Raw genomic sequence first — 13,586 nt, forward strand, 5'->3', positions numbered from 1 at the left:
AGTGGTGGTGTGGTCCAATTATCTTCCTTTGTATTTAATGGTTTCAAACCCTGGCTACCATCTTTTGTCCAGCAACTCCCAGGGATGAATGCAGGTAAGAAATAAAAAGACAAAGGTTAGTCAGAAAGCAAAGAAATGAAGTAGTATGAATACATAAGTAAACTAAATGTGCGCGCTTACAAATAGAACAAATGTATCCAAACCAATCAATAAAGTTATTGGAAACTAAAATGTATTACTATGTTCAAATGAAGAATGAAAATACATAAGACACCGACTTTAGAGTGTGGCCACGGGTTTGGCCATCACAATTCCCATATATTTAAATTCACCATCTGAAAACAACTGCCAACAGTTTTCAGTGTGACTGCAGCAAATACTGTGACAAATCCCTGTGAAATCTGCCTCCGTACATTTGTTGAACAAAAGTTTCAAAATCAAGACCATAACCGCGAGGGTGCTGAGGACTTGTCCTACACAACGGTGTGTGTTTTATGTTCCTGATGTCAATAAAGTGGTCACATGAGCAGTTTAAAAAGTAGGGTCTTCCCTGCTGTTGAGACAAAGTCCTCACTGAAAACACTATCTAGTTTTTTATGTTCTATGCTTCAGTTAGAAGATTCATCCTCTACTTGGATCCACACATTTCTAAACATTTACATCCCTTAGCTTTGAGAAATGCACTGTTTAAAAGAAGAAAAACACTCCTAAGTTTTGATGGTAAAACGATGACTGTAGAGTGAAAACTGTGGAAACTGCAGCAGTTGAAAGACTCATTTTTGATTTTCCATCAAATATATCAAATTTGACCACATCTGCCTTTCTTTCAAGTTGACCTGAAAATTTGTTGTTTTTACTGCAAGCACTTGGCAATTTCCTAAAACACCTCTATAGAGCAAAAAGAAAACAAAATGTTTATATATCAAATTACTTGATTTACCTTAAAAGTACATGCTGCTCAGATAGTGAGCTGCCGTGGTAGAGATTTGCGCTCTCAGGGTGCTTCTTTGTTAGTCACAGGCCAATACGATGACTCTCCACTAGGTGGAGCTGGTGTGCTTTATGTCTGAGCTCACAGGAGAAGAAGAATGAACCTTAACTCTTCCTGTTGAAGAGGACAGAGCAGAACACAGAAGTAAATGTTTATATGATAATACTAAAATCGCCTAATCAGGGAAGGTGACAGTGTCTGGGGCCGATGTTGACGCTCAGGTGCGTTTTGGGATCATCTGCAAAGTTTCTGGTCTCGTTCCCAGCTTTGAGGCACAACACCAGGCTGCAAAACAGGTATGCTGTTGCTGTTGTTCTTGATTATTCTTACAGCTGTGAGCTAGCCTTTGTAACAAAGTGTCATGGATTTGCAAATTTTGGGTTATGTCAGCAAATAAGAGCATAAAAACTTGAAGAGTTGGTTCAAATACTGATTTATTTGTAGGTTTCGTTTTACAGATGTCTACCTGTCCTTAAAAGCCACAGTGAGCTGCAGTCAGTAACTGTATAACAGAGTAGTAAGAGCAGTAGTTAATGATCAGCTGTGGTGGTGGTGGTTGACCTGAACGTTTTCTTCAGCCTGCAGCTGAAAAACAACCTCTTCTCTGCGCAGCATGTCTGGCTCACTTCGCCCGCTGGCCGCTGTCTGTCAGGTGACAGCCACCCCTGACAAAGAGGCCAACTTCTCTGCCTGCAAACAGCTGGTGGAGGAAGCCAAGCAGCGAGGGGCCAGCATGGTCTTCCTGCCTGAGGGCTTTGACTACATTGGTTCCAGCAGAGAGGAGACGCTGGCGCTGTCAGAGAGCCTGGCAGGAGACACGATCTCAAGATACACTCAGCTGGCCAGGTAAACACACAGCCTTCAGTCTGTTTTATCCAGCGCCAACAATGAAACGCACTGGAGAGATTAAGTTCTCACTAACTGCTGAAGTGCAATGTTGGTACAATCAGCTTGTTAAGGCAAAATGTGCTCTTGGTTTCATAGTGTGCATGAACTGGAGTCAGCTGGAAACGTGTGGATAAGTATTTAAATCGCTGTTTCTTTCAGGAAGTTGGAGTTGTGGTTCTCTCTTGGAGGATTTCATGAGAGGGGACACGACTGGGAGGCTGACCGACGGATCTACAACAGTCACGTCATAATTAACGATAGAGGTGCTTTCCGCTGTCTGCCCTCCCTCCCTGTCTCTGTTTAAAGCCCTTTAAAATAAATCTAGTTCATTCACGCTGACACGCTGTCGTTTCCTCCACAGGTGACATCGTTTCAGTCTACAGGAAGTCCCACTTGTTCGATGTGGAGCTGCCAGAAAAAGGCGTGTCCCTCAAAGAAAGCGCTTTCACCATTCCTGGACCCTCCCTCGTGGCCCCGGTCCAGACTCCAATCGGAAAGGTGTCACTTTAAGAGATTTTAAACATGCAAATTAATTTTAATTCCTCTTATTAAATTAAACATTTAGTTATTTAGGGGTTCAAATGTAAGCTAAGGTTGCTATAATCATGGGAATCCAGTCAGAATGCAAAAGAAAGCAGTGATTCTGCAGCTGGTTTTATTTTACAGTCCTTACATGTGTGCCAGGTGAGGTCAGTTAAGATAAAAGAAACTCAGAGAGGAAATGAGGGAAAGATGACAACTGAGAAAAAAGGTAAATGAAATAAGAATATTTACTACAGTTTTCATGCTGGTTTCACAGAAACTTGAAGTTTCTCTTTACATTTGATGTTAAATATCCACCAAAAGTAAGTCAGGGTTATTTATCCTACAAGGTCTTGTTTGGACTACTTCAAAGATGATGATTTGCAGTGTTTGAAACACCAAAGCACTGATTAAGTGCAGTAACATTAAGGTGGGCACGTGCACTTTGTGTTTCTTTCTACTGACCCTGTGCTTAATCCAGGTGGGCTTGGGCATCTGCTACGATCTAAGATTTCCTGAGTTGTCGGTCGCCCTGCAGAGACACGGGGCTGAGATCCTGACATACCCGTCAGCCTTTACTGTAGCCACAGGAGCTGCTCACTGGGAGGTGAGCTGGCTCATTATAGGACAGCTGGATTGCTGTGAGATATAAACCAACAGTGTCCATAAAAATGTCCCTTTAAATGCATTCACACTCAGGTGTTACTACGTGCCCGGGCAATTGAGACCCAGTGCTTCGTCCTGGCAGCGGCACAAGTTGGACGCCACCACGAGAAGCGCTCGTCATACGGACACGCCCTGGCCGTGGACCCCTGGGGCGAGGTGCTGGGTGACTGCGGGGAGGAGAAGCCAGGTTTGGCGCTTGTGGAGGTGGACCTGGGGAAAGTTAGAAGCACAAGGAGGAACATGCCGGTCCAGCAGCACCGCAGAGACGATGCCTTCTACCGCAGCCTGCCTCAAACCTGAGAAGAACGTGGGAGGTGTTTAATGACGGATCCACAAATCAGGATGTCTGTAACAGCCGGCAGAATAAGGTGTCTTTTTTTCACTTTAGACTTCAAGCATTAACAGGAGATCAAAAAAGACATCGTTGTGAGCTCAGAATCAACAAACCGAGGTGGTGGAAATTTTTCTTTCCTGTGTGGAAAGAAACCGTCAGTGTTTTTACATCAGTAGTTGACAGAAATTGAGGAAGTTCAAATTAGTTTTCTCTGCTCATGATGGAGAAATCTGAGATGTATTGATTTAAACTCTGAGTCATCAGTGTAGTAGGTCATCTTATTTCCAGTTATTAAAGCTCACTCAGCCTTTTAGCTCTTCCGATAAAGAAAATAATTCTAAAATCATCCCACGAGTCTGTAAGTGACATTACTCCTTCTCATCAATAGGTGGTGCTGTTGGCCAATAAGAGCACAGGAAGGGAGGAAAGCAAAATCTTTCAGTAAGAGAAGATATTGTGAAAGATGTGATGAGAAACAGCGGGGTTAAAACTGAATTGTCTTTCACAGTTAATTTATTAAAATGTGAATTATCTAAAAACACGACACTGTTTGTTTTCTTGTGTTCACTAATAAAAAAATGAGTCTTTGCTTTTCTGCAGTGATGACTTGTTTCTGTCTGATGGGTCAAAATCCCAGCTCCAGCAAGAAACTTATGCATACAGTTAAACATGTATAACAGCTCTAAATATGAATATTAATACGAGCAGTCATGCACTAAGGTTTAATGCTTGTTGGTGTAGTTTTTTTAAATTGGAAAAAACAAAAAACACAGCATGTTTTCAGGTCCATGGGTGTATCCACAAATCTTTGCTTCATATTTGGGTAATATTCTTGCCTTATTTATTTTTGTAGGACAAAGTGACCACACAATAAAAAGCCACATGCAACCAGAAACACACACAATCAAATAAAATCAAATATTAACTAAATGAACCTGGATGAACACATTCAAGAGGTGTAAAAAAACCAAAACAAAACACCTTTATTCTCAGAAATGTTTGGTTTTGAAAACATGACCAAACCATGAATGTAAGTTGTTTGTTTTTTTTCTTAATTGAAGCCCAGTATTTTATTGAAGAACAGCTGACAGCTGAAAATCGTTGCAACTTCCAGCAACCTCTAAAAGCTTGAAATTCCTATTTTCATCATATACATGGCTGCTGTTAGGGAATACATATTTTTCTCCAGGGATCGGTGTGATCGGTGTTTGCCAACCATTCTCCTAGGCCAGTGTGAGTGCGGCTTTAACCAGACAGACTGACACAAAAGAGGACAGAGACAACAATCCCGATCTGTCGCTTACCTGGAGTCAAGTGGGTAAGAGACAAAACACAACTTTACTTTAAAGTTGTGTTTTATTTTAATTTTAGTCAACAAGCTTAATTTAGGGCTTTATTTGTGGATTTAATTGCCACTTTTTCCATTAACTATGTCCGATTATAGTGTGTCCGTCCATCCCAGTGTCATGATTTGCTCTCTTGAAGGCCTCAGGGGAATTCCTTCACATCTGGGACAAAGTTCACTCAGACTGAAAAATGAGCTGGTTAGATTTTTATGGTCAAAGGTCAAGGTCATTGAAACTTCACTTCTTTCCACTGGTCCACTGGCCAGAAATGATGACTGTTTCTGGTGGAAGTAGTTTGGACAACCATGTTTCTGCACACTCCTCGAATTTGGACATTTCACAGTGCACAAGTTTATCCATTGCATTGCATAACTAAAAACTGATTGAAATGGTTGAATTTTGTGATTAGTCGAACAACACACGTCTGTGCAGCAGCGCCTTCGGTCGTCTCTGTCTGTTCGGTTGCAGTGTGGGATGAATAATTGATCAGCTGGCTGCTTCCAGGCTGTTGTGCTATCACAGAGACGGTGGGTGGGAGCCGCTGTCCGCCGCTGCTGCTGCTGGAATATGATGGGAACAGGAAGTGAACGTCACTGACACAGGAATGGGACTGAAAAAAGGAAAACACCACCAGGATGAGGAGAATGTCAAGCTCCTCGGCGTAGGAAACTAAACCCCGGCTTCAGCTCAGGAAAAGGATGAACTGCTGCGTCCGAGCTGGATTTGAGGCATCAGGAAGGTACGTTTGCTGTCATTTGCGGGTGCTGAGGTGAAGGTTAGACAGCTGTGTGCTGGAGAACAGAGATGTGTGTTTCATCCTCCGAAGCTCTCCGTCCATCCACCCGTCCTCCTGTAGCTGTCAGATTCAGTGAACTTGGCTTCATTTCTCATCCTCGGCGCTGTCGAACAGGTGCTAGCGGGTTTGCTAGCTAGCTGTAGATACTAGCCTGGCTCCGCGTCGATGCCCCTTCAGTGGAAATTTACTGTTAGCCTGGCTGCACGTTTCACTGTGTTTTGCAAACAGTTTGCTGGAGTCAGGCCCTCGGGTTGCAGCTCAGGGTGAGTCTAGCTGGGGCTGTTGTCTTGTTGTTGTTGGTTTTTTTTCTGGACCTGTTTACCCTGTAATGCAGATGTAATAGTAGTGCACGCGCGGCTAACTGCCGAGCTCGTGTGGGTGCGAGAAAGGACTGTCGGTGCGATTCTGTTTCTGCCATGCTGGCTCTGACAGGGTTGTTTTTCTTCATTGGAGCCGAGGAAGCATCAGTGCGTCTGTACCTGTGCAGCTCTGGAGCTGAAAGCTGGCTTTTCCTTACTTAATCTCATGTATAGGAGCATTTTTAAGCTATAACTCGCTTACTAACTAACTGTCAGGGACTTTAAAAAAGTTGGTCTGCAGGTCAAGCGCTGCATCTTTACAGTGGTGTTGTTTTCTTTTCGTGCACCAGATAATTCAGCATGATGTTATTAATTTTACTCTGAGGTGTTTTCTACAAAGTGGAAATTACTTTGGAAACTGATGAGTATTTTTTTTTTCAGGCATAATGTCCCCAAATCACTGAAAGTAGTAGCTTTCGAAAAGTGAACGTTTTCAGGCTTTCTGTGAAGGGAAACTGATTTTTGTTTTTTGGTATCATTGATCATTTGAAGTTGACCTATTATGCTGTCATATGCATGAAGTCCTAATTGTGGTCGCTGTTATTTATCACAACCATACAGGTCAGAATTACAATACACTCATCATGTGCAGAAATGTTATGGTGATTTTAAACTGTTCTTTTTCCAGGCTGGAATGATTATACAGCAATGAGTTTAAAAACAGATCTTGGTGCAAATAAAGTTTGAATTTACTCTTGATTTTCTCTAATCCATTCAAAATTACATATATATGTAAAAGCTGAAATACATATATACATACATTCCCACTAGTATTTGGCTAAATGTCCCTAAGCAAGTCACATCTCGATGCTTTTTGTAGTCATCAACAAGCTTCTGAATATTGGCTACTCTTCTTGGCAGAAGGTGTGGAGTCCATTTAAATTGGTTGGTTTGCTAGCATGGTCTCTGCTGTTAGGCGCAGTCCACAAATTTTCAATAGGGTTGAGGTCAGGACTTTGGGGAGGCCATTCCAGAAGCTTAATGTTAGCCTGATCGATCCAAAACCACATCTGAAGTGTGTTTGGGATCATCGTCAGTTTGGACACCCAAATGTGTCCAAGTTTTATCTGTCTTGCTGCTGATTTGAGGTAAAGTTGAAGAATTTGGAGGAAGTTCTCCTTTATTATTATTCCTCCACTTTGTGTAATGTATCAGTACCACTGGCAGCAAAACAGCTCCTGAGCATGGTGCTACCACAACTCCCTTTAATGCTGACGAAGAGAAACGACCAGTTTTAGTTGATCATGATCACTAACAACAAGTTATTAAACCTTGGCCAAGTCAAGATAAAAATGTTGAAAAACACTTAAAATTATTCAAAAACAAGAATTGGATGCATAAGTTTCTTGTTCTTTCTTGTTTTTTGAAAGAAATTAAAGATGTATGGTGGCAGCCCGGCGTTTAGCACTGTTGCCTCACAGCAAAAAGGTCCTGAGTGCAATTCCACCATTGGGCCAGTGTCTTTCTGTGTGGAGTTTGCATGTTCTCTCTGTGTCTGCGTGGGTTCTCTCCAGGCAATCTGTCTTCCTCCCACAGTCCAAAGACATGCAGTTAGTGGGGTTAGGTTAACTAGGGATTCTAAATTGCCCATAGGTGTGAATGTGAATGGTTGTCTGTCTCTATGTGTTAGCCCTGTGACAGACTGGCAACCTGTTCTGGGTGTACCCTGCCTTAGGAGAGCTGGGATAGGCGACTCTGATAAGGCTATGTGGAAGAGGATGGATGGATTAAACATGCATGTAGATGTATGCTGTACAACCATTTCACACTGGAGAAAGGCTGGAGCCTGTCCCAGCTACCATAGGGCAAAAGGCGGGGTACACCCTGGACAGGTCGACAGTTTTAGTTGATAATGATCACTGCTCACATTCACACCTATGGGCAATTTAGATGCACCAGTTAACCTAACCCCACTAACTGCGTGTCTTTGGACCGCAGGAGAAAGCCGGAGTATCCAGGGAGAGAACCCACGCAGACACAAACTCCACACAGAAAGGTCCCAGCTAGATGGTGTATGAGTACAAAAAAACTTTTGGTAGAAAAATATTTTTAAGTGGATCTAATATTGAATTTTTCAAATACTAAAAATGTTCCTCATCAGGAACATCTAGTTATGAAATCCACCGATTGCATGGTTGATAAATCATGCAGTTTTTGGTTGTGTTTAACTTCCTGAACTGTAACGAATGATCATCACAAATGACCTAATAATCATTTTTTTAACTGTTTTTAAGCAACTTTCAACACTTCAAAAGACTGAATTCAAAATAAATATAAAGACAAAAACAGTGAGTCCCCACTTTTACAAAGCTGGAATTACAATATGTACTAATCAGTAATAATAATTTTAGATTTCTTTTAAGTCAACTAAACATTTCTCCTGTTCACATGATGTGAAATGTGGGATGCTGCACGCACAGATATTCTGTGTGATTATGAGCCTGATCATGATCAACATTCATATTAATATTCATTTTTATTCTATTCACGTAGCTCTGACACTAACTTGTTGACAAAGTGACCTTGACATTGAAAAAATTCTTAATATTATGCATAACCTCATGGTGATGTTCCCTTACTCTTGTATATCCATCTGTGTTTAAAAACCCGGTGTGTGTGTGTCTGTGTGCGAGTGTGTGTGTGTGTGTGTGTGTGTGTGTGTGTGTGTGTGTGTGTGTGTGTGTGTGTGTGTGTGTGTGTGTAATTTCTGATTAGCCGGTAGTCCCGTCACAGCACAATCAGCATCTGTGGCGCTTTCACTTTTTCCACCCTGGCAGACACAGACAGGTCAGACCAAAAGCGCTGCAATGCTCTTTATCTGATTTGCTCTCTGCTGGGTTAATCAGCACTCACAGCAGCTCGTTCAGCTGTTTCTCTCCCTCCTATCCACTTATGACCTGGTCTGTAAGCTTTGCTCCTTGCTATGTTGTAGGTCAGATTACACACACTGCCTGAGACTGGTTGAACATTTACAAATCCTGCTAAGTCTCAGTTTGTCTTCTTCCTTACAAGAAAAATATAGCCTGTGTCTTTAGTGAGACTTGTTTTCAGTGTTATTGACAGTAATAGAAGTAGTATTAGTGCTTTTGACTGCTGAGTATATACTTTTCTGTCAAGTTACTTCCATGTGTGTGTGTGTGTGTGTGTGTGTGTGTGTGTGTGTGTGTGTGTGTGTGTGTGTGTGTGTGTGTGTGTTCAACAACCAAAATACAATCACTTTCAAAGTGAGGCCTGCGGTTTATACACAATTGATGACAATTAATTTAGTTTTTTTTTTTTTAGGTAAAGATTTACTGATACTTCAGTGAACTTATAAATAAAAACTGTCTGTAGTTGGAGTGCAGTCCCTCAAGCTGCCGACCTTTTACTGGTAGTGTCCTCCACACTACATTAACTCTCCTGCTAGCTACCAATACGCCACTGCTGACGTGCTGTGTAGTAAACAACATGCAGTTCAGTTCCATTCAGGTTTATTTATGTAGCACCACTTCACAATAGTGTGTATGTGCATACAGAACTTATTTTGACTGTGTACATTTGACAAATTTAGCTATTTATTGGTCATTTTAATTTGTTTGTCTGGAACAGGTCGCTCTTGCAAATGACACATTGGATCTCAATACGACAACTTGTATAAATAAAGGTTAAATAAATAAATACAACTTTGAATTCCTCTGTGGTCCTTGTGCTATCAGCACCTGTATCAATCTGTTGTTATTGAATCACATATTTGTTCTTTGTGATACAAAACTCGCTTTGGAGAAATGCATATTTTGCTCCCACCGTTTGAGAAACTGGGACCCGATCAATACTGAGTTTTAGAGGCAGTCTAGCTATTATTCATGCTTTTATTTCCTCTCAATTAGATTACTGCTGTGGCCTTTTAACAGTTATCAGTCAGAACACCACTTAATAGATTTCAATTTGTTCAAAATGGAGCAGCAAGAATTCCTGCAAGAGCAAAGACAAGTGAACATAGTAGACCAGTTTTAAGGACTCTGCACCGGCTCCCAGTTTGTTTTAGAAGTATGTTTAACTCTACTGTTAAAGCCTTTCATTGTCCCAGTATTGGCTCTGCAGTCACCTCCTGACTGTTCTGCACCGCCTCTTTAATACAAAACACAACTGAGTGTTTGCTGTTAGCCAGGCAGGCAGAAGAGCCTGAACTTCACAACTATCTTCTTTTTCGTTACTGTTTTTTATTTTTTAACAATTGTTTGTTTTATAACGTCCAACTTTTACATTTTTAGGTTATTGTTAGTTTATCCTTGTCTGCTGAGTCACACTGCAAATACTCTCAATGCTGTGCTTCAGTCTTCACTGGTCTGTTTGAAAATGTAGATTTTAAATAGATATGCAGATTATGTCTATAGCTCACTATAAGATATAAATAACTTTATTATTATTAATCATACTTTTATAATCATCTGCCAAACACATTGTCCACTTTGTATAGTTTTCCAAGTACAGATTTAATGTTATAAACTAGGTACATGTAGTTTGAACCGTTGTGCCTTTAAGCTAAACCCAGTCACACAGACCTAGAGACGGGTTGGTGACTATCTGGCAACCACCGGTCTCTAGGGAAAAGTGAGTATTCCCCAGCTGACACGTTCATCATCAAAGTAAAGATGTGCCTTCCTGCAGCAAACAACATGTTTCCATAGGTGCAGCTTTTACTCTGAAGGTAAATATTTTGCAGTTTGTGTTGCATCTTTCTCAGGTTCTCAACCGCTTGTAGAGCAACTATTGAGCGTTTGCAGACAAGTCTGAGTCCTCACTGCAGGCAACCCAGGCCACCTGCCACTGACCAACACAGTCACAATCACAAGGAGGTTTTCAGTGCAGCACTTCTTTACAACTGGTCTTTAGGTCAATATGCCTGGGCCTTTAGCAGTCTTCACAGACACTGCTATCAACTTTTAGCAACACTAACCAACTGGGGAGAGAATACACTTTGCTTTTTGGGGGGGCTTTTTCCACTTGTAGCTGGTGGTTGCCAGATAGTCTATAGCCCTGTTTGACTACGGCCTATCTGATCAAATATATTATCACTGATAGTAGTAGTGTTATTATAAGTATTACCCTTATTACATTTTACTTTGACTGCTCGTTAAATAATTATAAAGCATTTTGGAAACGATCATTTCTATTGGGTGTAACTTTGGTGCTGAAGTGGCAGAAAAATGATGATATAAGTTGATTAAATGATACTCGTCTGTTTCAGTAAACTAATAACTGCTTACATTTATTATATGTGCATGTTTGGCTGTATATGCGTGTGTTATTTTCTCAAACTGACTTCCCTGCATGACTTCACACCTTCAGCCATCAGTGTCAGTGACACAGTCAGAGCAGTTGGCTGCTTGTTGCTGAAGTGCTGTTAATTATGATGAGTGAAAGCCCCGTGCTGTGCTGGGCTGCTCTACATCGGATGTTCACGATCCATATATCGACCGCCCGCTGCCTATGATGGATACGCATGTCAAGTCCTCTCTGTGAAGGAGGTACGAGCCCGACCGTTAGAGGGAGGGTAAAAAGCTGAGTCACATCTCAGCAACAGTCGCCTGGGCAACACCTCCATAGTGACCGGCTGAAGAAAGATAAGGTCCCTCGCTGCTCAACTAGTTGTATAACATCAGCAGACCCTGCAGCATTTTGTTGCTGCGCTGCTGATTATGCCGCACTTATCAGCTTACCCTCAAACAGCGAGCTGCAATCTGAGTTGCTCGGTTGCAGCTCCTAAATAATCAACACCCTCCGGTCTCCCTGGTGTAATTATTGTTTTGATTTCTGTTGCAGAGAAAGAGGGGAAACTTGAACAAGTACACTGCAGACTGTCATAATTATAGCTATCACATGGCACTAGCAGAGCTGAGTAAAAGAAAATACGATGGTTAGAAGTGAAGCTGTCCATCATTAAGAGACGCAGCAGTGTGGTTCATCTCATACGTGCATTTTATTGTCTTAGCTTGCGATGCTTCGTGAGTCAGCACCCCTGCTGTGCGCTTTATTTAAATGCCAGAATTGGCAGAGTATGGATCCAAGATCTTGGCAGTTTTTATGTAACTGGAGGTCAAACAGCGAAGAGAAAACAATCTCTGCCTCAGGGTTGTTTCTGCAAATAGGCTGAATTGAATTTCCTGACCGTACTGATTTGATAAAGCTCAAAGGGAAATCCCGTCTCACAGTGAATGAGTGTGATTGTTGGCTCGGGGAAAGTTTGTCTTTTCTTTTTTCCTCACATTGTGGAGTTGGTTCCAGTGAGGATTACTGCTCTGTAGCTGCACCGTTGGCCTTTGCAGAAGGCTGTCGTGTGCTGTCATAACAAGTGTCAGCGTTTGCTTGTTGGAGGTGAGAGATTTTCACTACAGAACAGCGTCTGAAGGGAGGGGTCCAGTTATGGGAAACATGTTTGTGTGGTTCCTGCGGGTGGGTAAGAACGGGATATTTAATGACTTAGCATTTGTATTTGATACATTTTGATCAGTTTGCATTTTATCATGCAAACTGAGCGGGATAGACGATGATAAATTGTGTATTAGTGCACAATTATTAATTGTGATGAGTAATAATTGAAAATTGCAGATCTGTTGCCGTCTGCTGTACATATGGAGAAAATGACATTAAAGAAATTCACATAGATGCCTCCACAAATCGTGAGGTAGGTGCTGCCAGATAGTGATTCAACTGCCAAATGCCATAGGCAGAAACCCTGAAACCAGAAACCTCACCCTGCAAGCCTTCACCAATCTGTCTGAGAATGATTGAAGTCAATCTGAGGTGGACCACGATCGTTGGAAACAGGTTGCCACGTGTCGCATGTTCCACCTCTGGGTGACCAGTTGATCATCACAGGCTACGTCCACACGTTTCTCTTGTTTTCTCTCCGTTTTGGCCCCCCTCAGTGTGGACACTCGAAAACGCAGCCTTTCTAAAACGATGACGCATTTTAGTCATGTGATGCAGTCATTTGACCAATTAAACAAAGATAGCGGAGGGCATACAGCAGTTGTTTTGATTGCTCTCAATTTTGACAGATGAATATCAGTTTGTACATGCTCCAGATAGCTTTTCTTCAAATTCTTTAATTCTCACTCGCTTGTGCGCATGCGCAGGACTGAAACGTAAGCGTTTTGGGCCGTTTCAATGTGGACGCACAACTCTGTGAAAACCACTGAAAACGCTAGTGTGGGCGCGGAGCGTTTTCAGACGAAAACACCGTTTTCAGATCTATCCGGGCTAGTGTGGACTTAGCCTCAGTTACATCGAAGCAGTTGCCAAATGTGACAAAAAAATTCAATGCAACCACCGCTGCAGGGTGTGGAGAAGTACCTCATATGGGGCTGTTGAATGAAGGCTAGCAAGACAGGAGAGAGATGTCACAAAACCAGGTTACTCATGTTTGCAGAGGATTGTATTTGATCTATATTTATTCTTTCAAAAAGCCGTTGTGTGTGTCTTTCTGTGAACCACACAATTCACTTCATTGTTAACACAGCCTCAAAACATGCTGTGACCACCAGCTGTGACTCACACACAAAGACTTTCAGCAGTGCAGTGTGCAGAGGTTAAGATGGGCTTAATTTTTGGGGCGAATTTAAGGACGATGCCACTTAATTGTGACAGGCCCAGTGTGACTCTGGCCTGCAGTGGAAAGCTGGATCTCCCGCTATTCCCTTTT

At 41.9% G+C, this 13,586-nt stretch overlaps 2 protein-coding genes across 6 annotated transcripts in view; both read left to right on the forward strand.

Moving 5' to 3' along the window:
• The first annotated feature begins 1,080 nt into the window (after positions 1–1,080).
• On the forward strand, positions 1,081–4,000 carry nit1 (nitrilase 1). 2 transcript variants are annotated; one of them, XM_085266387.1, is made up of 6 exons: positions 1,081–1,287; positions 1,570–1,837; positions 2,039–2,142; positions 2,241–2,377; positions 2,883–3,008; positions 3,101–4,000. In XM_085266387.1, the coding sequence occupies exons 2-6, from the start codon at positions 1,605–1,607 to the stop codon at positions 3,365–3,367; spliced, it is 867 nt and encodes a 288-aa protein (XP_085122513.1). In that variant the 5' UTR covers positions 1,081–1,287; positions 1,570–1,604; the 3' UTR covers positions 3,368–4,000. The 2 variants fall into 2 exon arrangements, with proteins under 2 accessions (XP_085122513.1, XP_085122504.1); XM_085266378.1 differs by having other exon boundaries at positions 1,604–1,837.
• Positions 4,001–5,295: 1,295 nt separating this feature from the next.
• clcn3 (Cl-/H+ antiporter 3) overlaps positions 5,296–13,586 on the forward strand; it is a 44,102-nt gene continuing 35,811 nt past the window's right edge. For 3 of the 4 annotated variants that reach the window (XM_085266318.1, XM_085266322.1, XM_085266321.1), the window contains exon 1: positions 5,296–5,486. The gene's annotated coding sequence lies outside the window, so the exon portion shown is untranslated. The remainder of the gene's footprint in view (positions 5,487–13,586) is intronic. The other variant, XM_085266320.1, reaches the window with a different exon arrangement.

The sequence above is a fragment of the Mchenga conophoros genome, linkage group LG3 (assembly GCF_057382185.1).
Source record: "Mchenga conophoros isolate Kocher_MC1m ecotype Shallow Benthic linkage group LG3, M_conophoros_male_GT1.1, whole genome shotgun sequence".
Taxonomy (NCBI): domain Eukaryota; kingdom Metazoa; phylum Chordata; class Actinopteri; order Cichliformes; family Cichlidae; genus Mchenga; species Mchenga conophoros.

Excerpts from the sequence above, each read along its gene's own strand:
- nit1 (XM_085266378.1), top strand. The coding sequence starts at position 1,199 with ATGTTGACGCTCAGGTGCGTTTTGGGATCATCTGCAAAGTTTCTGGTC. Across the intron at positions 1,288-1,603 it reads AACACCAGGCTGCAAAACAG|CATGTCTGGCTCACTTCGCC; the intron begins GTATGCTGTTGC and ends TTCTCTGCGCAG. Across the intron at positions 2,143-2,240 it reads CGTCATAATTAACGATAGAG|GTGACATCGTTTCAGTCTAC; the intron begins GTGCTTTCCGCT and ends TTTCCTCCACAG.